Source organism: Apteryx mantelli, chromosome 2 (assembly GCF_036417845.1).
Source record: "Apteryx mantelli isolate bAptMan1 chromosome 2, bAptMan1.hap1, whole genome shotgun sequence".
Classification (NCBI taxonomy): domain Eukaryota; kingdom Metazoa; phylum Chordata; class Aves; order Apterygiformes; family Apterygidae; genus Apteryx; species Apteryx mantelli.
In genome coordinates, this window is record NC_089979.1 from 120,348,912 (window position 1) to 120,369,775 (window position 20,864).

Sequence of the window (20,864 nt, forward strand, 5' to 3'; positions counted from 1 at the left end):
CATTGCTGTGCAGTACAGTATGTGGTTTTTGGTTTGCTTTATTACAGCGTTTAGAGGCTGACATCTAAGAGTTTCCTGCATTAGAGTAATGTTAAGTATTTATGATGAAATAATCAATTACTGAAGTAAGGTTTGGCTGTTGAGGTCTAGAAGCCTTAAGTGATATTGAGTGAAGTACTATCTTTAGTTGCTATTAGAGCATGATGGGTTCTCTTTCATGCTGTATCTGAAAATAGGATTTTTTTTTTTGTAATTAAAGCGTGGGATGCAGCTCTGCTTCATCTTCATAATGTGCAATGCTACTTTATAACTAAAGCAAGTGAAACTTTAAAACAAATACACAAACTAAAAAGAGTATCTCACTTAACTTTAAATGAAGCTAACTTTATAATTGGTCTAAGCAAGCAGTGTTTTTCTTTGTCCATCCTGGTTTTCAGTTATGTCAGGAATCAACACTTTTTCTTTCTTTTTTTCTTCTTTTTGGTAAAGAGATCTTGTGACTTGAATTATTAAATGTAATAACTCTAGCTGTTTTGGTTAGTCATTTAAAAGGAAAAGAGATCCATGAAAACAGCCGTTTAAAAAAACAAAACAAAACAGAACACGTTTTTGTTAGAAAATCATAAGTTATAATACAAGGGTTTTGAGAGAGGATGACCTCCTGTGTTCACTTTTACTGAAGCACAGGAATATAGAAAAACCTGAATTTGATGAGGAAGGATAGGGAATCTTTTGTAGTACAAATAGCTACTAAGAAAACCAAATGCAAAAGCTGTGAAACTCCCTTCTTTAATTTCAAAGCATCTTTGTTTTAGTAGGAACTTCCACAAAGTTTTGGGGAGAAGGTGCTCTTGACATAAGACCTACGTTATACAGACATGCCATACTCACTAAAAATGCTAGAAATGTCTTCAAATGTATTCAAAGCAGGACTTGGGACCCACTAAAATTACTACAGAAATAAGAGATAAGTAGTTAACTCTCGCATTCAGTTTCTAAGTGATCATAGATGCTTACCCCTCCCCCCCACCCGGTGCCTGTGCAGAATGGTCTCTCAGCTGGACAGTAGAAATGCCTCCTGCATCAAGAAGTTTATGTTGCAAAGCAGTGCTTGGCTAATTTTTGGAGAGTATAGGGACTGTAACTTCAGTGGAGCCATTTAGCTTTTTCCTGTCTTATTACAGCACTAGATGTACTCATTTATGTCAATGCCCAGAATGATTTCACAAGAGGGGTAGTGCTTGAACTAGAGGAATAAACTAAAAAGCCTAATTTTAGTAGCAATTTTGCTTAATATTCTTTTTGCCTCTTAAAGGCAAGACTATTGAAAGCACTTTCTAATTGTAGCCTCTGTGCACTCTCTTTATATAGGTTCTCCTTTTGACTGCTTCTTCAGAAACATAAGCTGAAATAATGAAAAAGAACCTATTTTAAAAAAGATATATATAGTTCACACTAATGCCAGATGTCTAACTGTACCTTCATTTCCTTCTAGCTCTTCTTTAAATCACTTGCAGATACTTACTCCTCAGCTTTGAACTGTAAGAATTAAATCTACTGAATGAGTTGCTTTATCTCTTGGCAAGAATCTACACAGGTTTCTAAAGTGGAGAGAAATTTTTTAAGTGAAATGCAAGTCACCTTTAGTAGTACATGAAACACGAATTTGCTGGTTGTGACGCTCCCAGTGCCTTTCCTTTTCTTGAGTATCATAAGTTATGCTATTGATGTCAGATATCTTCATTTAACACTCTCTCTTCAGCAACACTGAGAAATAGCCGATGATAATGATGATCGGTTTCTTTATTTAACATAACTAAATGAGAGGAACTCAAATTCTGTGCAGGTTTTGTGTGCTGTTAAGCTGTGATGGAAGCAAGGTATCACTGGTAAGAATTCTGAATGTTTGGTTGGTTACAGGCAGCAGTAACAGTGTAGCTGAGGAGAATGCAGGTTTGAATATGAAATATGAAAGTTATACAAAAGTTGAGTACAGCTTGGTATATGAGAACTGATTTCAAAAGCAGTTACAGAGAGTATAGGCTTCTAGAAAACTCTGAAGTGGTTTTGTATTTGATATAATCTAGCATTTGGATTTTCATCTGTTTCCTATTCCATTAAAAGAACAGAATCACTTTGACCACAAATTCCTGATCATTGTGAATGATCCCTCTTTCAGCAGTTTAATATCTTATTCTCAGCTCAGTAAAATAAGCACGTGTTGTATTTTTATACGCTTGGGATAGGCATACGTACTCGGTTCTGAGTGGAATCCATGAAGAACAGCTTTCTTGCATGGAATGTTCAGCTTCCCTCTTGAAAGAGAAATAGGAGGTGATCATCTTAATTAAAGCAAACTTAACATTGGAAGGGTCGTCTCAACTGAAATGAGACTACAAGCTTAGTTTTGTAATTCATAAGTCTGTCAATCAGCTTTTGAGCTGAAGCTGCCTGCATTCTTGACCTCTTCTTCAACTAAAATTTATTTTAGAAAACTTTTAGGTAACTAAATGAAGCAAGGGCTAGAGAAATCTTTAAAGAGCACTATTCCATTCTTCTGAAGCAAGGATTTAACTCTTTTGCAAGATTTGGGGCTTTTCAGCTTGGTGTGTTGTGAAGTGGTATTTAGGCAATTTTTCATTGTGATTCCAACTTAGAAGTACTTGTTTAAATTCCTTCAGCTTTGTAGACTGGCACCCCGATTTCTGCACTTTATCAAAACCAGATGCAATGGAAGTGAAGTAGGAGAATTATGTATTTTTAAGGCTTCAGCATTCAAGCAACTGCATGTTTGTTTCTTACTCCAGTGTTTTTAGTTTAGAAGATAAGGGACTCCTTAATCTTTCATGTATATGTATGAAGTGCCTAGAAGGATGCTGTACAAGGTGCATACCATTGGTATGTATTGTCCATTTTAGGATTGGTAGACTAATCTTCCTATAAAGAAGTTGGGTAACTGTTCCTCAGATACCTCATAGATTGTTCTATGGTTTTGTTTTGTTTTTCACCAGTTAAACACTTGGTCTTCTCTGGCTTTTCTCTAGTTGCCCAGAGAGGTTGTAAAATCCTCATCCTTGGGGAAGGTCAAAACCTACCTTGAGAAACATGATTTAACTTTCAAGTTGGATTTAGCTTTGAAGTTGGCCCTGCTTTTGGGGGTGAGGGGGAAGGGGGGAGGAGGCTAGACCTGTTAAAAGAGGTCTTCTAGATCTTTCAGAGGTCCCTTCTGACCTAAATTGTTCAGTGATTCTACTTCAGTGAGCTGAATTAGAGAAAAATACAAAAATGTTTAAAAAATGCAAGATCTATATAAGGAGAAGGAGCCTAAAAATATCTACTCTCCTGTACAAAATTTTCCAGAATAACATGTCTAAAACTGTTACTTGACCCCTAGTCTAGTCAAGCCTTAAAGTGAGGAAAATCACTGGTTAGTTGAGAGCATTAGTTCAAGAATGTTTGGGGGTTTTTTGTTTAGCATTTCATATGTACAGTAACAAACCAGTTCTGTATCACAAGTGTATTGTTGCACAAGTATGACTTGTCCAGATTCTTGCTAGTATCTCAAACAGCATATTTTTAAGAACATTTCTGAAAACTGCTTTATTTTATGGCTAATGTTGCACTGCTTTTCTGAAGACAGATAGGTATGAAGTCTGAACAGGATGTCAGTGTTTGATTGTCTAATGTATTAGATAATGTGGACAGACCTAGCTAACAATGCTGGGGAATGGTAATGTTGAGGCATATGTTTCAATAAACTTGTGTGTGACTTTAACTGTTTTGGGTGTTTTTTTGTCTGAGTCATTTCTGGTGGATTTTTACAGTGGTTAGAACACTCTCTAAAGTGAAGCAGGTGTTCTCATCACTTTGAGTGTCAATTTTTTCTAAACTTGCATCTGGAATGTGATTCTTAATTTCTGATGTATTAAAGTTTACTTAAAAAAAAAAAACCCTCCATGCTATAATTTGGTTTTGGATTATTGGATTTATGAAGTAACATGTTTCAAGTTTACATGAATTATACAGTGGACCAGTATACTTCACTGCATCATTAAATAGCTCTTATTTTAAAGGAAATAGTCTGTATGTGAACTCAGTGTCATATCTTTCTTCCAGTATTTTAAACAAGGATTAGGATTATTAAAGAAGCCATGGATTTTGCAGTAACCGATTACAGTTTGATTGGTTCTATTATGCACTGTCTGCATCAGTGGCTGTGGGGTAGGAATCCAGTGAGAATTTTATTTGTTCTTGCAGCCAAAATGAGGTTTAAAATTGATTGCTTTATCTACAGGAGGTGCAGAGCCTAAATATAAAGCAATAAATCCAAAGTAACAGTGTCATTAAACGAATTCCTTTCTTTCCTATCCATTCTGTTAAAGGCATGTAACACCGGAGAAATTCTATGTGGAAGCTTGTGATGATGGAGCTGATGATGTGCTTGCTATTGATAGAGTCTCCACTGAAGTCACTCTTACAGGTACTCTCCTCACCAGTACTTCTCAAGATAGGCCTGTTTAGTCCCTTGGTCTACTATTTTGCTCCAGGCAGTCCCAGAGGATCTTCAAAAGCTTAAATTGGTATTGAGATAACTTGTTATCTTGAATTGTTGTTTGTTTGTTTTTAAAACAGTGCTTTGTATTTTATGTGGCAAAGACTTTATTTTTAATGCTTTTCACTGTGGAATTGATGTTGTGGGTAACAAGGGGGATTATGCTTGCCTGTTTTTGGTAAAAACTCTCTATCACAACAGTAAAAACTGACTTCTCCAAACTAGTTGGGACTGATGCTGCGAGTCCAAGGTCAGTCATGGGAAAAGTTGAAACCTGGGCTTCTGCAGCTTTTGCTGACTTGTCTCAATGCTGTGTTTTTGTTTTGTTTTTAATTTAGTACTGAAACATGAGTTTTCATAAAGCCTTAAAACAACAACAGCAAAAAAACCCTTACTGGCAGTTGTTAGCTCTGTGTTGCCAATCTGGATTGGGAAGTCAGTGCAAGTAGTTCTAATCATGCTGACACTGAGGTCTTCAAAGTTTTAATTTTTTTTTAATAGGTCTTTTTAAAGAATATGAATTCAGTGCATTAAAAAAAATCAAAGAACTTATGATGACTTGAATTCAGGCAAGGATGAATTCCTTCTTGATACTTCAGGAGTTTGTACCTTAGCATTACTGTGGTACTCCTGTCTGTTTAGAAACTAGCAACATTAATATAAAAAGACCTTCTATCAGACCTGTTCTGTACCTCATATAAGAACAGTGTGCTCATCCCACTGCTATTCTTGGTGCTGTGGTATAGTATTTCAATTTCTCCTTCAAAGTTGCCCCTTCAAAACTGTAAGGATGACTATCCCCAGGCTTCTATTAGTCTACCATCTGTTCCCATCTCTGGTGTTTCATCAGATGAACCTGCAGCTGCTAGATCAATATGCTTGGTTGGCAACTTTGTATCTTTACAGAGGTGTTTAAAGCAAAGGAAAAATCAAGCCCCAACTTTCTCTGTTCTCCTAATTCAACTAGAGGTTGGGGAAGATGCCCAACTGCGTTTTTTAAACTTGTCATTAGTTTCCCTTCTGCTATTCTAGAAGTCTGTGGATAGAAGAAGATTTAACATGTTAGCACTTGCAATTGGTATTTGGACACTGTTTGGATCTCTTGGTATGTTGCTTGGAATATTGTATTCTTTAGCATGTCTGTACTGTGCTTGGTAGCTTTGCAAAGATGGGCTGAAAAGCAAACTTGGGTTATTGGAACAGAAGTAGACTGAGGCTAAGAAGCAATCAAAAGTGGGAGGCCCAAGCATTTGTGATGTGTTGTCCTTGGTGTCTTGATTTCAAAACAAAAAGCTTCTGGATGCTGTCAGGACAGTGCATTACTGAGGAGTCCCCCAGCCAGACTATCATGTAAATGAACTTGGATTTTTTTTTCTATAGGATGATAGTTTTGATTAAGCAAGATAAGAAATTGAGTTAGAATGCTTCCACATTTCCCCCTCCCTCTGCCCCCATTCGGGCTTTGAATTTCTGATGCATTACTTCTAAAATTTGTGACTCTAGCAAAACCTGGGGTTTGACCAAGAAGCTTTGACCAACTCACAGTGTAATAGTTTTGTGACAGTCATGAAAGAAACATTCTGACACTTCTTTGTTTTGTTTTTTCTCCTGCTTTTCAGTTAAGAAAGATATTCCCCCTTCAGCTGTTACAAGGCCTATATATGGCATTTTGGGAACAATCCGATTGGTGGCAGGTAAGGTAAACAACTGCTCTTTAAAAATACTTAGGTAAAGCATGTTGCTAAAGAGCCTTTAAAACCAAAAGTAGTCTTTGCAGGGCATCTGAGATTGCACTGTGTTCAGCATGATCATTTTATGGGCTTTCCTTGTGGTTGCTACAGGATGGAGGTATCAAAACATAGTTAATCAGGGATGTTCATGTCCCTCTTAAGCCTGTAGCTGTTCAAAGGTAGGGTTAATTGTCAGCTTGCTAGGTTTTAAAGAATGTATTTTAAATGCATGCAAAGAACTTCATCTACTTATTCTTTAACTGTGTTCATCATAGCTGCAGGATTTGATGTAACAGTGAAGTATAGTTTTTTGAAGTTTGACCTCAGATCAATAATGTTGGTACACAAATAGCTGGGAGGAACAGGGTGATAGACTAGTGGATGCAGCTGTTTAAGTAATGGCTGTGTTAGAACTATTCTCCCAATATGGAGGAAATTCAACGCTTGAAAAAAGACAAACCAGAACAATTCAAAATTTTTAGGGAGTTACAGAACAAGGTAAGAACAAGCTGTCTGCTTTTTAAAAAAATCTCATAGTGATTTTTGAAATGGATATGAGTAGGCACTGCCACAGATAAACCTGATACATACTGTCATGGATTCTTAGACTCTAAGTGTTGCTATTTAAATATAAATAAATAAAAGATATCTGTGGGTAGACTTTAGAGTTTGAGACTAATGTAGTCTGGAAACTGATGCAATAGGAACATACATACTGAATAAAAGTCTCCATACATAGGAAGGATTTAAGTTCAGTTACTCTTTGAAATGTACTAAACTAAAGCAAAGTGCCACTGTGTTAAATTCAATGACTTCTGACAGGGTCTTAAATTATCAGAATTTATATGCTCATATCCTAAACAGGAATTTTAGATCTTGCAGAGCAAAAGCAATGTAACAGACATCTTTATTTTGAGCAATTGACAAGTCTTGGTTGTTTTAAAAATGCATTGCTCTGAATTGGGATTTTTCACAGCTTGTAGATTTGGTAATGGCTTCCTTTCATGTGACTGAATATAGTACCAAAGTATGTAACTTCTTCAGTGTCCTGTCTCTTCCTCCCCCTTCCCCCTTCCCCCAACCCCCCACTCCAAAAGCCTTGCACTATTTTTTTTAATGTATAGTTGTCAACTAAAGATAATAGCAATTAAGTAAATGTTGAGCTGAGCAATGTTAGCTCAACATTTCACTGCTGTCTGTTAACGATAAAACTGGTTGCATATCTAGTAAAGCAGCATATTTAAAAAGCATGAATACTGTTTTCCTATTACAGTATTAGGAAAAAAAAATGCTGAAGTAATATCTTCAGTGTCTGGAATCTCAAACCAAGTGTCATGTACCCAAATAGGAAAAGACAATATTGAAAAATCACATCTGATTAAATATAGTTATTTGTGCAACATCTTTATGAAATAATGTGCTGTCTGTCTATAAGGTGTCTGATTGCTTGTGCTTACCAACAAAGAGCAATACTTAAGAATGCTTTATCATGTTTCCATCTCAAGTTTTAAGTGCTTGAATATTCTACCCAAGTAAATGCTACAAAACCAGAACTTAAAATTAAAAAAAAGGGGAAGGAGGGGAGAGTGAGGTTGTAGTTGTCAAATGTCCTTTGACTAACTGCATGGACTAGATACCTAATGTAACGATTGACCTGTCTATAAAACTTGGTATATATCCAAGTATAAATAGTAGTTAATACAGATAATGGGAAAATTAACTTAACTGCACACAATGTGAAGTATTTCTGCCTTAGCATTTGTATTCTTCTAATAAGTGTACTTGATTGATACTTTTGTACTTCTTTAAGCTTTTGATGGTTTTGAGATGTGTGGAAGATAGTCAGTAGCAAGATTTTTCCATCAGTGTCCAATTTCATAAAGTAATCTCTCTTGAAAAAGACAAACAACCCCCTCCCAAAAGTTGACTATGAAATAAGATAGGCTTAGAAATGAGTCTGTGTTGTCATCCCCTCCCCCCCAAGAAAGTAAATTTACTTTGACTGAACTCTCATTAATTTCTTTTGCTTTTACTTATGCATCAGGAAAACAACAAACCTCCCCTCCTAAATTATTTAAAAACGAATACACCCCCCACTCTGTTTTGAACCTATTGGGACAAATACTTTTTCAGGATAAGATAAATAGGGCATTTGGATTCTGAAGCATACTTCCTTGTGTATGTTGCTGACTTGCTCTGTACTGTCTGAACTGGACCAAAGTCGCTGGCCTCTTTCTATATTAGCAACCCTAAAGACTTTTAGACTGTCTCTGCTCTGTAGTAGCAGCAGCTGACACCCTTTTTCCTAACATTGTGAATTTCTCTGAAACTTGGGGTGTTTATCAATAGTTCATGATCTGTGAGTATAGAGAGATGTGGGTGGCTTAGCATCAGGGGCTGGAAAAGAAACGGAAATACCATTGCTATAAACAACATAAAGAGTATCAACACTTAGGACTTTTTTCCTGTGCGTTTAAGCAACCTACTTTCCTTCAACCTCTTTTCCTTAGAAACCCATGGAGAATGGAACTTGAAGAAACCTCTCCATTTCCTATCATTTTGAGTTTTCTGGGATGGTTTTAGGCTACTTTTCTTAATATGTGTGTATATATATATTTTTTTAACTTTAATCTTTCTGTTTTACAGGCACATATCTCATTGTAATAACAAAAAAGAAAAAAGTAGGTGAGATTTTCAGTCATGTGATCTGGAAAGCTACAGACTTTGACATCCTCTCCTACAAAAAGACCATGCTGCATTTAACTGATATTCAGGTAAGAGTGGATTGATTTGCAGGGTGGGGAGATTTCACTTGACTTCTTTTCTTCTGGTTTCTTATGTTAATCTTTGTTACAGTTGGACCTAATTTGATGATGAAACTATGTTTGGGGGGGGTCTTTTTTTGTTAAGAAGCGGTGTGAACTATATTTTCCTCTCTGATTTGTTCACACTACTGTAATTGACATAATATTCAGGTATAAATGTGTGTGTTTAAAAAAAAAAAAGTTACATCATTCAAAATAACAGATCAATATCGTGCAACTTAGAATATTGGCCGCACTGAGTTTGAAGTGCATGTTGTATGCTTCCCCCTATTTAGGATGATGCAGTGAGGGAGGGAGGAGACTGTCTTGCTGTATCTCTGTTCTTGTCCTGAAATCCAGTACCATCTTTTCTCCTCTGAGGGCCTTAATCAAGGCCTTGCTTGCCTAGTGTACTTTAGAGGTGTTCTAGTATTGCCTGCTGCACAGTCTGTTACAGAGCAGTCTTCCTGAGCCAGTCCACAAAATCACTACCCCTCTTCCTGTTAATTTTTCTCATGGCTTTACTGTTCTGATAGCCCCTACAATAAACTGTCTTTTTGGTGTTTAGTTATCTGTCTTGCTTAATTCATGGAATTATTCTATTATATACTTACCAAGCAGGGACAAATTAAATTTTGAGTGGGAGGAATAGGATGAAGTTTATTTTAAAACGAGTATGTTGTAGGTTTGATACAGAGCAGGCAAGGGTGTCTGACCAGTGAAGCTAAAGGCAAATCTTGATGGTCTTTCAGAAGAATGAGGTTAATCAAAACTTGAACCAGAACACTTCCTAGTTATTGGCATAATCTTGACAGTAAGTTTTATCCTTTGTTACCATTCAGTCTCTTTTTTTTGACTGAATGACTTTCAGGGAAAATGATGGCTTCCTTTTTGCTTGGAAGTCACTAATGTCAGTTTAATCTCAGTAGCTCTAGTAAGTTACCTCAGATTAAATATCTCAGGAGTACTGTTTTCTGCTGTCTACCATACTTGCTGAACTCTGTTATAGTATGGTAGCCACAAGTTATCAGTACACTGGTATTAAAATTGCAGTCTCTTGCTTTCTTTCTTGTTCTCTGGATACTCTCATCTGCTTCTAGAGTACTAGCAAAGTTCGGATCATCGCTTCAAAAAGTAGAGGTAGCTTTTAAGAATAAGATAATTTGACATTAATAAATGAGCTGTTTCTTCCCACCCCCCCCCCTTTTCTTCCCAACAGTTGCAGGACAATAAGGTATTTTTATCAATGATTAGTCATGTCTTGAGTGTGGATGGATTTTACTTCTCAACAACGTATGACCTAACACACACTCTGCAACGGTTAGCTAACACCAGCCCAGAGTTCCAGGAAATGAGCCTCCTAGAGAGGGTAAGGATTTCATTTTGCTTTGTATCCTTGTCTAACTCACTGTCGTTCAGTTCTCTGTGGTACAAGTTTAGTTTATGCAGCTGGTGTTTAAATGGTGTCAAAACAAATGATCACAAACTAAAGGAAGCTTCGTACAAGGTTTAGAATGATATTGCTGAAAGCTGCGCTCCTAGTACACTTCAGCTTAAACCTTCTACTTTTTTTACAGTTAATACCATCCGTAACAATTTAGTATACTAAAGAGTTTGTAGTCCTCTATTAAACTAAAAATGGTTTTGCTGTTTTAATCATTAAGTTAAATTAGTGAAATGGATTTACATTTGTTGCTTAGATGCAAATCATTATAATAAAAGTAGCATTGTGTTTCTGAACTGTGTAATTATACCATCTCTGTGATCTTGTCAATCCAATTGTAGTGGGGCAGTTCTCTGAAAAAAGGAGGTGGTCGCAAGAAGAAAAGGAAGCAACCAAGCAAGTGTGCAAAGTAGACTGAGTCAAGTTACTGTTCGAGTTTGCTTCCTTATGTGCTTAGAATAAGGTTGGAACTAGCTGGTCTGTAATGCTCCAGCACAGAAATGTATTCAGTGCTGCAGTTCCCTGCCTAAAGTGTTAGGGATTGTGGCTGAGCATACTAGCCCACCCTTCCTCAGTTTCATAGTCTATTAGCAATGACAAGCTTTAGAAATCTGTTTAGAAGTGACTGCAAATTTTAGATCAGGCAGATCAGAACGCCTTTCTAAAAGGTCTGCCTTAGTTGAAGTTGAAGAGGAAGGAAAAAATATCTTGCCTCTGACTTGAATATTCAACATTTCTAATTGCAACAAGAACTAGAGAGAAACCTCCTGCCCTTCCCCCCCCCCCCCCCCCCCCCAAATTCAGGAATGGCCTGCTTTTTCTTGAGGTGGAGTAAATCTCTTGAGTCTGTTCATATTCTCTTTCAAAATAATGTGGAACAGAACTGTGGGTTTATGGGTTTTGGCCCTCAAATGTTGCATTCTAAACTGTGCTTGTTCCTTATGTCTTAGACAACAGAACCACACAGCCAAACTCAAATTCAGCTTAATAAAAACCTCTCCTATGCTTCAGAGCTCCAGAATCCTTGTCCTGGTAAATTACTGAACACTGAAACATGAACAAGGTTTGAACTGCCTAGACACTGAAATATTGAAACCCTGGAAGTGAACAGCAGTCTTTGTTCCTTTGCAAAAGAGATGACAGTGAAGTCGCAAGACTTTGTCTCTTACTAAACTAAGGAGGCAGCGCAGTTTTTCTTCTAAGCTGTGGGTTGTTTGTGTTTTTTTGTTTGTTTTTAGTCTGTTGGGGGACTATTTTGCATTATCAAACACACTTGCAGTACTATTGCTGGGGAGAGCAGTTGCTGACATAGAAGGATTGGTTTGCCTTAAAATTGTGGCACTTCAGAGTGCTGTTTGAAAGGCAAAGCATAGTAAAAAGGAGGATCATTTTTAAGTAGATAGAGATGTTTGTTAGTTAGAACCATTTTAATGTAACTTCATGTTCCTGTGGTAGCGGTATAATGGCATAACAAAAGGTTGATGGTAATTTTGGGTATCTCCATCAATACAAGAGAAATTTCGTCTATAGTTTGTTCTTAATGGGTGTGGTAGAAGGAAACAGTGCTACTATAAGTGTACTAAAGTGTCATGTGAGGTTTTTTCACTAGTTCAAATCCTACTTGCAGTATGATTTGCCTATAAAGAAGCATGTAAACAGACCCAGACTACTAGGTCTAAAAGCTGTTTTTAGGACAATCCATTATCCAAGGTAATAAGTGCTCCTCAGGACATGAGGCACGAAAGTTCATATTTCTGTTAGCATAGACTCATCCATATGACAGGCAGCTCTATTCCAGTTTTTTTTTGGGGGGGGGGGGGGCGGGGGGATGTTTTACTAAAAGATCTAGTATGTGATTGACTTCTAGCAGACGATTGTACTTAGGACTGCTCCAACACTGAGCTTGAATTAACCTCCTCCTCAGAATGAATGCTTTGTCCTCCTGCCTCATGTCATGAGACCTATGCCACCTCTCCATAGCTTTCACTGCACTCTGCAGGGATTGTCACTTTCTGACTAACCTGGTAGCTCTTTGGAATGTGCTCAGATCCTTGCTCAAGGCATTTTTAAGGTGAATTGGGAATAGGAAATATGCAAAGTTAAAGAGGATGTTTTGTGTTGCTGTTAAAGAACTTCTTCTTTTTCCTCTTCAACTATGAATATTGTTTAACTTTCAGTTCTTAATTGTTGATTATTACTTACAAAACTCCTTGCGTTTTTACCTTCTGCCCATTTTAGGAATGTTACCTTGCTATTGTTCTTGAAACTTTTGATAATCTTGTCAAGCCTTGTTTACTTAGGGCAGATACTTGAATGCACTGCTGATATTGCAGCTGAATTGTTAATGGCTTAGCATGTCTGAGGTCAAGCAGCTCCCTCAAAAATTAGAGGGAATTATCCTTTTTTCTTTTAACAGTTTAATTTCTTTTTTAGCTTTCTACTTGAGGCTATATGAATGATAAGATGAAAGGGTGCTCCATCTTAAAGTACATCTGTTCACCTAGACTTGTGTTAGTGCGTGGGTGCTATAAATCTTTCTTTATATTGAATTAAACAGAGCTTAAAGCCTCTAAGAGCTCTTCTTCTTCTTTTTTTTTTTTCTTGCAGGCAGATCCACGGTTTGTGTGGAATGGGCATCTTCTTAGAGAATTTGCTGCTCAACCAGAGGTAATCTCTGTGCAGTGATTATATTGCTACACAATGAATACACTTGGTACTAAAAGTGTACAACATTCTCCTATAATTCTCTGTCTTATTTCAGGCAGCCAGAATCTGGCATAACTTGTTATTCGTCTTCTAGATTAGCAAAAGTACTGTGTGTGTAAGTTAAAAACGATTCAGTGTGACAGCCTTTTGCTTTCCAACTTCCAACTATACTCCAGTGCCCTCAATAGTACATGGTTAAGCTGACTCTTTGCAAGTGCCTGCATTTGAAGGTACTGTGCTGATACCATGCTGAGAAATATTAACTCAAGGGGAAGTTATACTGCATGCCACATGCTTCTCAAGCTTTTTTAGTCTAACTACTTGTTTATCTCTAGTATTTGCAGAGTTCAGTTTGTCACTTCTTAATAGTTTCAAATCATCTTTCTCCATGAGTGCAATTTTAAAATCCATTTGTCTAGTGAATAGGTTGTGGAGCTGATATTAAGAGCGAGACTGATTTTTAGATTCTTTTGGTTTATTTGAAATGTACGCTCATACAATGTTTGCTTATATTTGCTGGATGGAGTGAATTCAAAATGTATGACCATGAGCCACGAGTATAGTATGTCATTGGCCAGGCTGATTTAAGCTCCTTCGTACCAGAGACTTTAGAAGCATGTTAAACTTTTTAAGTTGTCCTCACTACAGCAACCTTTTTTCTTTATCGGTACTGCCCATTTATCCAAGTGAATTATACACAGTTTCTATTTCTGTCTCAGTAACCTGAGGAGACATGCTTTTACATTAGATAGCACTGTTCCAAAATGCTGGATTGTAGAGTGTTGATTTTTTTTTATTTTGTTTTGTTTTGAAATGTGATGATATGAATTAACAAAGGGCTGTTGTGCCTGCTCTGGAGGGAGGAAGGAAGCCTTGGGGCTGACTGAGTAGATGGTTTGGATGGTGCTACACAAACTATGCTGGGGAGATAAAGAACCAGTGGTGGGAAGAGCAAAGATAAAGTCAAGTGTGGTTGGTTAGTAAAAACAGTAGTAGGAGGCAAAACATAGAAGCTGAAAAGGGAGATAACTGATATATGAGGGGAAGCCTGACCTAATATTGACTAAAGGTAGCTTGCTATAGTAACAGTTGTAGATGACCAGATTTGGAACTTCTGACTTCTAGTATTGCAAAATCTTAATTTTAAGCTTTATTGAAAGACCAAATTGTTCAGTTGTGGCAGGATGGTAGAAACTGTAGAACAAGCATTTCAAGGATTATTCACATAGAATTCTTTCTACTGAAGACTTGTGTTGCTAACTACTATCTCAGCTTACATTGTACTGTTGAGATGATACAGCAAATCCATACCAAAAGGTTTTCAATGTGTACTGGTTTATAATTAGTGTGTTTGTAGAAGAATAAATGCCTTGTTTAGGACAAAGCAGCCTGTTTTTTGCTAAGGTCACTTAATGATAACAGAATTTCACTGTTCTCCTTCCCTTCCAATAAGGGTTACATATACTACTCTGGTTTTGTTGAGAACTTAATTTTCTCTGAGAAAATTACTGCATCTTAAACGAAGAAGGATATCAAGTATATAAAACTACCCAAAAATTCCATAATTACATTATGTATATTTTCTTTGGCTACTAGTGTTTAATATTTTAATTGTACTGTTCTATGTCTTTGTTTCAGATCCATAGGTTTGCTACACCAGTGATGCATGGATGTATCCTTTTATGTTGTAAAGCTCAGTGCTGAATTTAGTAGTCTAATGCAAAAAGCTTGCTGATGGGAGTAAACTATATTGGCAACTATAACAGAGAATAGTCAGAGTTAGGTTGTAGTTTGTTCACATATAGGAAAAACATGCAAGTGAGCTATGAACATTTCATGCTAACTCATTTGAATGTTTTACTACTCTTAAGCCTTAACTTGTTTAATCTTATAAACATGATTTGCATGATTCTTTCAAGGGGGTAAAAACAAAGATGAGTATGGCGAACACTTACATCAGCCTTATTTTTTTTCCTCTTGCTATAAGGATACCCTCAGTAAGCATTTTCTAATTTCTAAGTAGATACAGTGACCTGTACTAACTAACCACTAAGTAAGTAAATCAAACAATTATTACCACGGTCTTTGGATTTAAAATAAGGGAGAATAGTTAAGACTTGAAGGAGTGCTTGTGGATGTTCCTGTTGATGCATAGAAAGATGAGGAGTTCTGCTGAAGGCTCCTTGGACACTTCTCCTAGCAAGTTGCTTTTGCTACACCAACACTTCACTTTGGGTAACAGCATTTTTAGCAAAGCATTCATGAGTTTATTTTTGCAAAGGGGTGTGTGCTTGTCAGTAGGTCTAATGCTCCCTGGAAGCATTACTGTTTGTGTAGTGATTGAGGAAAAGTCACTCCCAGGTGCTCCTGAATTTGGAGTATGAAAAGGGGTGGCTAATACTGGTCAGAGTAACTCGCGCGGCACTCTTAGCTGCTCCATCACAAAGGCCACTCAGGTATGGTCAGGGACTGGCGTGCAGACTGGACCAGTTGTTCTGGTAGGGCTATTATCACTGGCAGACCTCCAGTCCTTCCTGTGGTCGCGTATAATGGAAAGCGCAGTGGGAGTAGGTGGAGAAGCAAGTAAAGGTGGGAAAAGGGAACTGTCAAAACAACCCAATCCTTATCCTGCCTCTGCAAGTCTTGTGGGGAAGAGGCTGGGTGGATTGCAATTGGCAGACTGCAGTTAATACCTTCCTCTGTCCTAATTTCACTACACAAATAATTAGTTTGAGTAATGTATGTGTTACTGTAATTCAAATACTAACCAAGTGCCTTAGAAACTCATTCACAAGAATTCTAAGAGACTGGATTTCTAGTGATGAAGCTGCTAGAGCTGAAGAGCCCTAAGCAGCACTGCAGTAGTGCCACTGGCAGTTATTTCAGTAAAATCAAACTTTTTTTCCTTTTTCCTTCTCTTTAAACTTAAATATATTTTGTTCAACTATCTGGTCTGGGGTCCTGGTCTTGCAGTGATGAGAAATAATGGACTTTTTTGGATGACTGAGACTTTCACCAACTAAAGACTACACTAGGTTTAACACTTCCCTTGTTTCAAAGAAAGTCTTTTTCTTGCATGGAAAATAGTCAATAGCAAGCTGCCATTTAAGTTAGGAGAGAGATTACAGACCCATAAAATGGGTTTTCCAACTATTGCCTTGCAGTCTTGAAGTTGAATGCTTAGGAGGGGGAAGAAACTAATATTTACAATTGTTTGGGCTTTTTTGGTAGCTTTCCTTTCTTCCATTATTCTTCCTTATTCTAGTGAGCTTGAGATTCTAGTGATTGATCCCAAAATGAAGGTCTCGTCTCCTCTCCTTTCTTCCTTGACATAGGAGGAAACTAAAGAGTGGTGTCTAGCTACAAAATCTTATTCTTAAATATTCTGCAGGAAACTGCTCAGACTGTAGGTTGAGGAGAATGCTGCTAAGCAGCTGAGTTTAGCAGTAACCGTTCTGACAGGAAATTACTGGCTGTACAAGTGTGTTAGGTTAAAGGGTGTCGGCCTTGACAGTAACTTTCCAGGAAAGCAGAAGAATCCTTTAAGATTCTTTTTAATCATTTAAGCAGAATATCCTAATTTATGAATTCTGAGAACACTTTCGATTATGTAGGGCTAACATGTATTTTTTCCTTGGCAAATTCTTAGTTTTTGGAATTATTTGCAAACAGTGGTGCAAATGCAGAAATAAAGCAGGATGTTCCATGTACGCGGTCAGTGGGTTCTTTAACATAGCTTAGATGCTTTCATGTGTAGCTTAGCAGCTTTATATCCTTTTGAATCCTTGACAGAAAATGCAGAATCTAGATTTTCCTGTAAAATGTGCCACTTAAAAGCAAACAAAATGTATTTTCTGTAGCCAACCATAGGACAATAAGTATCTTGACTTCCCAAAGAATAGAACAGAGTGCAGCATGCCAATACTGCAACTTGCAAAATTACTCATTTCAATCTTGTGCTTATTTAAAAGTTGTGGGTTTAGGCTGTTAGTGCCAAAGGATGAAAGTCTATGAATCTATCTGAAGAAGTTATTCTTGAGAAATGCCTTTTTTTGTTTAAGGCAATTTTAAGCAGGACAGAACAAGGTTTAAAAAATGAAAACAGTTGTTAATGACTTCTGTTTGTTCATTGATTAAACTTAGTCCCAGATTATGGTGTATCCACCATTTTGGGTACCTAGTCTGAGCAGAAAAGCATACTTGGATAAAAAGCTACCACTGGTGACTTCTAAGGAGGCTGCATACACAGAGGCTGAACTTGATCTACAGAAATTAGAGATTCCTTTTAGGAGCATATATGAGATGTTTGTGTTTTGAGATAAGCAAATAATAGGCCTTGAGGAAGCAAGGAAAGCATGCAGAAGAGGTCCAAAACCAGCTTCAGGCATGTTCTTGCCTTTAGGGTAAGGATTTGAAACCCAGTCTGCGTTACTACTAGTCCTGGAATCTATAAATGTGATGTAGTTGTGCTTAAGAGCAAAGTTTCGACAGTACAAGATATTCACTCTTCTGAAAGCCTAGAGAAAAAAGTGATCTTTTTATAAAAAGCAGTGGGGGCAAGAAGCCACTAAGGTAGTTTGATTAAAATTATAAACGAGATGGATGTAGCACTGAACAGAACTTCAGAAATCAGTCCTTTTAAAGAAATGCATAGGAGCCTGAAACCAGATTAATATTCTGTAGAGTCCTGTTTTGTCAAAATTGTAGCAATTTTATTTTTGTGGTCAGTGACAGACCCTGTACCTTGTCTTTTGTGTTGCACATACTGATCCTAATATTAAGTTGTTTTCTCTTAACTGTATTGATGTGGTAAATGTTTACAGTTTTCTTTGAATGTGGTCATATGGTTCTTTGATCTTTTTTACCTCTTTGTTTTTTATTTTTACATATATTTAAAAAAAAACTAAGAAAAACTTGATTTTTTTTTCCTTAGCATATTATTCATCAGTTATCACTATGCACTCTTGTTCTATTAATGGAAAGTGTTTTGACTGGCTGCTTGTTTCCAGAAGAAGCTGTTTCAGAGCTGGTGTACGCTACTATGTAAGAGGTAAGCAAATTGATTTAATTTAAAAATAATGCAAATTCCATCCATATATGTGGCTTATCTTTAAGAGGAGTTCCTGATATAATGATTTCAACAGAAAATACTTGCAACAGTAGTTTGTGTCAAGAGGTCCTCACTTCAAAGAAAATACTAGCAACCTGTATGATGAACTGAAGCACGTTCTGGTATTTATTAAACTGGCTCCTCTTTATTCCTCCTAGAGAGAAGTGAAAAGGTTTTGTTGGCTGGCATTTGTATTGCTTTACGATTTTGATTGGAGTTGATCGCAAATGTCTAGCAGGCCTTTTGGACCAGCAGTAAATTCAGCTATGAGTTTTATTGGGGCTGGGGGGAGAGGAAACTGTGAAAGCGTCTTCTCTAATTGTTTCAGGTTGGGAACTGAATAAGGAAATGATTTGACTTTTTTTGTGTGTGTATTAGCCCCAGCATGCACGCTTTTGACAATAGTGGTCTGTTTCTCCAGTACCATTGCTGCTGAAATGTGGGTACTTCAGTGTCAAAAAACTTGTTTTATTTTGCATTGAAACAACTCAATTTCAAGGCCTATAATTATCAAAGTGTTCTTGAATTTATAGTCTTTGCTGAGCACAACTGTGCTTCTTCAGCAAGTTAAATTTGGTGCAGATCATGATAAACTTCTGCCAAAGTCTTGTTTAATTTACCATCTTCTGACAGCTCCGTGGTATTTTCTTGCTTTCTTTGAGTACTTGGAAAGGAGGGATGGGAAGCCTTTTGCTGACGTCCTGTTGTTGTCCTGCGGCCAGTCTGTGAGCTGGTTAATGAGAAGGTGTTTTCTTTTCTTTTTTCTTTTTTTCTTTTTCCTTTACCTACTTAGGTATTGATTCAGAAGGGCATGCAGCTAATTTTGTTGAAACGGAACAAATTGTGCATTACAAGGGGAGCAAAGCATCATTTGTTCAGGTAAGATCAGTATAACGAACTGGTGACTGGCTTAAGTCTTTGGTTAGTTGGTTGGCTGTCTTTTGCCTTGCAATGCTGTGCTGAGCCACAATTGGTCAGGTTGGAGTATGTTCAGAAAGGGAGCATACCAACTAAATGAGCCTGTTTTATTTTTTTAATTGGCAAGTGCTGTTTGTAAGACTTACTGTCTTAAGCTATTTTTGTTCTCTTGCAGACCCGTGGATCGATTCCTTTTTTCTGGTCTCAAAGACCAAACCTCAAGTATAAACCAAAGCCACAGATCAGCAAGTCGGTAAATCATGTATGTGACTGTTCATTGCATTTTGGAGATTTAATATATTTGTGGGCTCATGTGGATGTGAAGGGGTGACAATCTGTAATCAGAAGAATAAAAGTTAGCAGTACTAAATTGAGTTTTATTGTTAAACAGTAGTAACAAGAAGCCTTGTATTCCTTGAGACTTGAGTTTGGATTCTGAAAAAAATCCAAGTGTGAATGAGTGTAGTTTCTCTCTGGTTCTTGTTTGTAGTAGGTTTTTGTAGCTGCACAATATTCAGCATATGTAGATTGTTTAAGGAGAGCTGAATGGACTTGGGGATAAAAGTAGAAATGTATTAGCACACTAAAGAACAATAAACGCTTTCTTGGCTATAAAAGTGCCTGTGCTATTTCATCAAAAGGATGATTACACAGGTTTTTCATAAATCACAGTTCTTACTAGTAGCATAAATGTGTCAACACCTTCTTTTTTTTTTCTTTTTCTAGATGGATGGTTTCCAAAGACATTTTGACTCACAAATAATTAGTTATGGAAAGCAAATGATTGTTAACTTGGTATGCTTCATATGTTTTTCTTGAAAGAACAACAGCTTTCTCAAGCAGGCTTGCAAGTAATACTATCCATTTTTTACCTTGCAGGTGAACCAGAAGGGTTCAGAGAAGCCTCTAGAACAAACATTTGCGAAAATGGTGAACAGCATGGCAAATGGAATGGTCAGGTGTGTGTGAAGTGAAATGATACATTGCTATGTTAAAAGTTGGGAGTTGCCTCTGAGACCTACAAAAACTGATCGCAGTGCTTTGGGGCCTTGAACAAATACCTGATTTGTTTCAGAATTTTATTTTTTATGAAGTAACCTGCATATGACCAATGCCCCTACCTTAGAGTTTCCATTCTAAACAGAAGTAAGCCTGTGAAGAGAATATGGGGCAAAGAGAAGAGCCAGGCAGAATAAAGAAGGGATGTCAAGGGTCACGATGATGCCATGTAGTCCTGGAATAATAGTATGCTGTGAAAACTGTGGCCATCTTCTGTATTTTGGAAAGAGAAATTGGGGCCCCACAGAACCACCTTCTGGTAGAAGGGGTTGGTTTCACTGCTGACTTGTAAGGGAATGCTAAGTGTGGGCAAATTCTATTGGAGATAGAGGCGGGAAGCATGTAACTTAAATGTGTGGGCCTCAGAGTAACTGGGCCAAGAGAGAGTGGGGAATGCACTTAAGAGAAATCCCATCTCTTCATGGGAATCTTGGGTGTCGTACACAATTTACAACCAATCTGTGCTTGCTTTGCCGAATTTCCATAGGGAGGGTTAAACTCCCACAGATCCATATCTCTTTGTCTTTTCCTTGAATTTGCT

General features: G+C 37.3%; 1 protein-coding gene across 4 annotated transcripts in view; it reads left to right on the plus strand.

Annotated features, from left to right (window-relative positions):
- Positions 1-20,864, plus strand: part of SACM1L (SAC1 like phosphatidylinositide phosphatase) — a 33,062-nt gene that overhangs the window by 3,558 nt on the left and 8,640 nt on the right. For 3 of the 4 annotated variants that reach the window (XR_010883453.1, XM_067291376.1, XM_067291375.1), the window contains exons 2-12: positions 4,383-4,480; positions 6,172-6,246; positions 8,929-9,056; positions 10,306-10,455; positions 13,138-13,197; positions 14,875-14,908; positions 18,185-18,286; positions 19,140-19,225; positions 19,440-19,526; positions 19,991-20,059; positions 20,144-20,223. Coding sequence is in view for 3 of the 4 variants with exons in the window: in XM_067291376.1 (XP_067147477.1) it covers positions 4,383-4,480; positions 6,172-6,246; positions 8,929-9,056; positions 10,306-10,455; positions 13,138-13,197; positions 14,875-14,908; positions 18,185-18,286; positions 19,140-19,225; positions 19,440-19,526; positions 19,991-20,059; positions 20,144-20,223 (969 nt within the window). In the remaining variant the exon portion in view is untranslated. The remainder of the gene's footprint in view (positions 1-4,382; positions 4,481-6,171; positions 6,247-8,928; positions 9,057-10,305; positions 10,456-13,137; positions 13,198-14,874; positions 14,909-18,184; positions 18,287-19,139; positions 19,226-19,439; positions 19,527-19,990; positions 20,060-20,143; positions 20,224-20,864) is intronic. The other variant, XM_067291374.1, reaches the window with a different exon arrangement.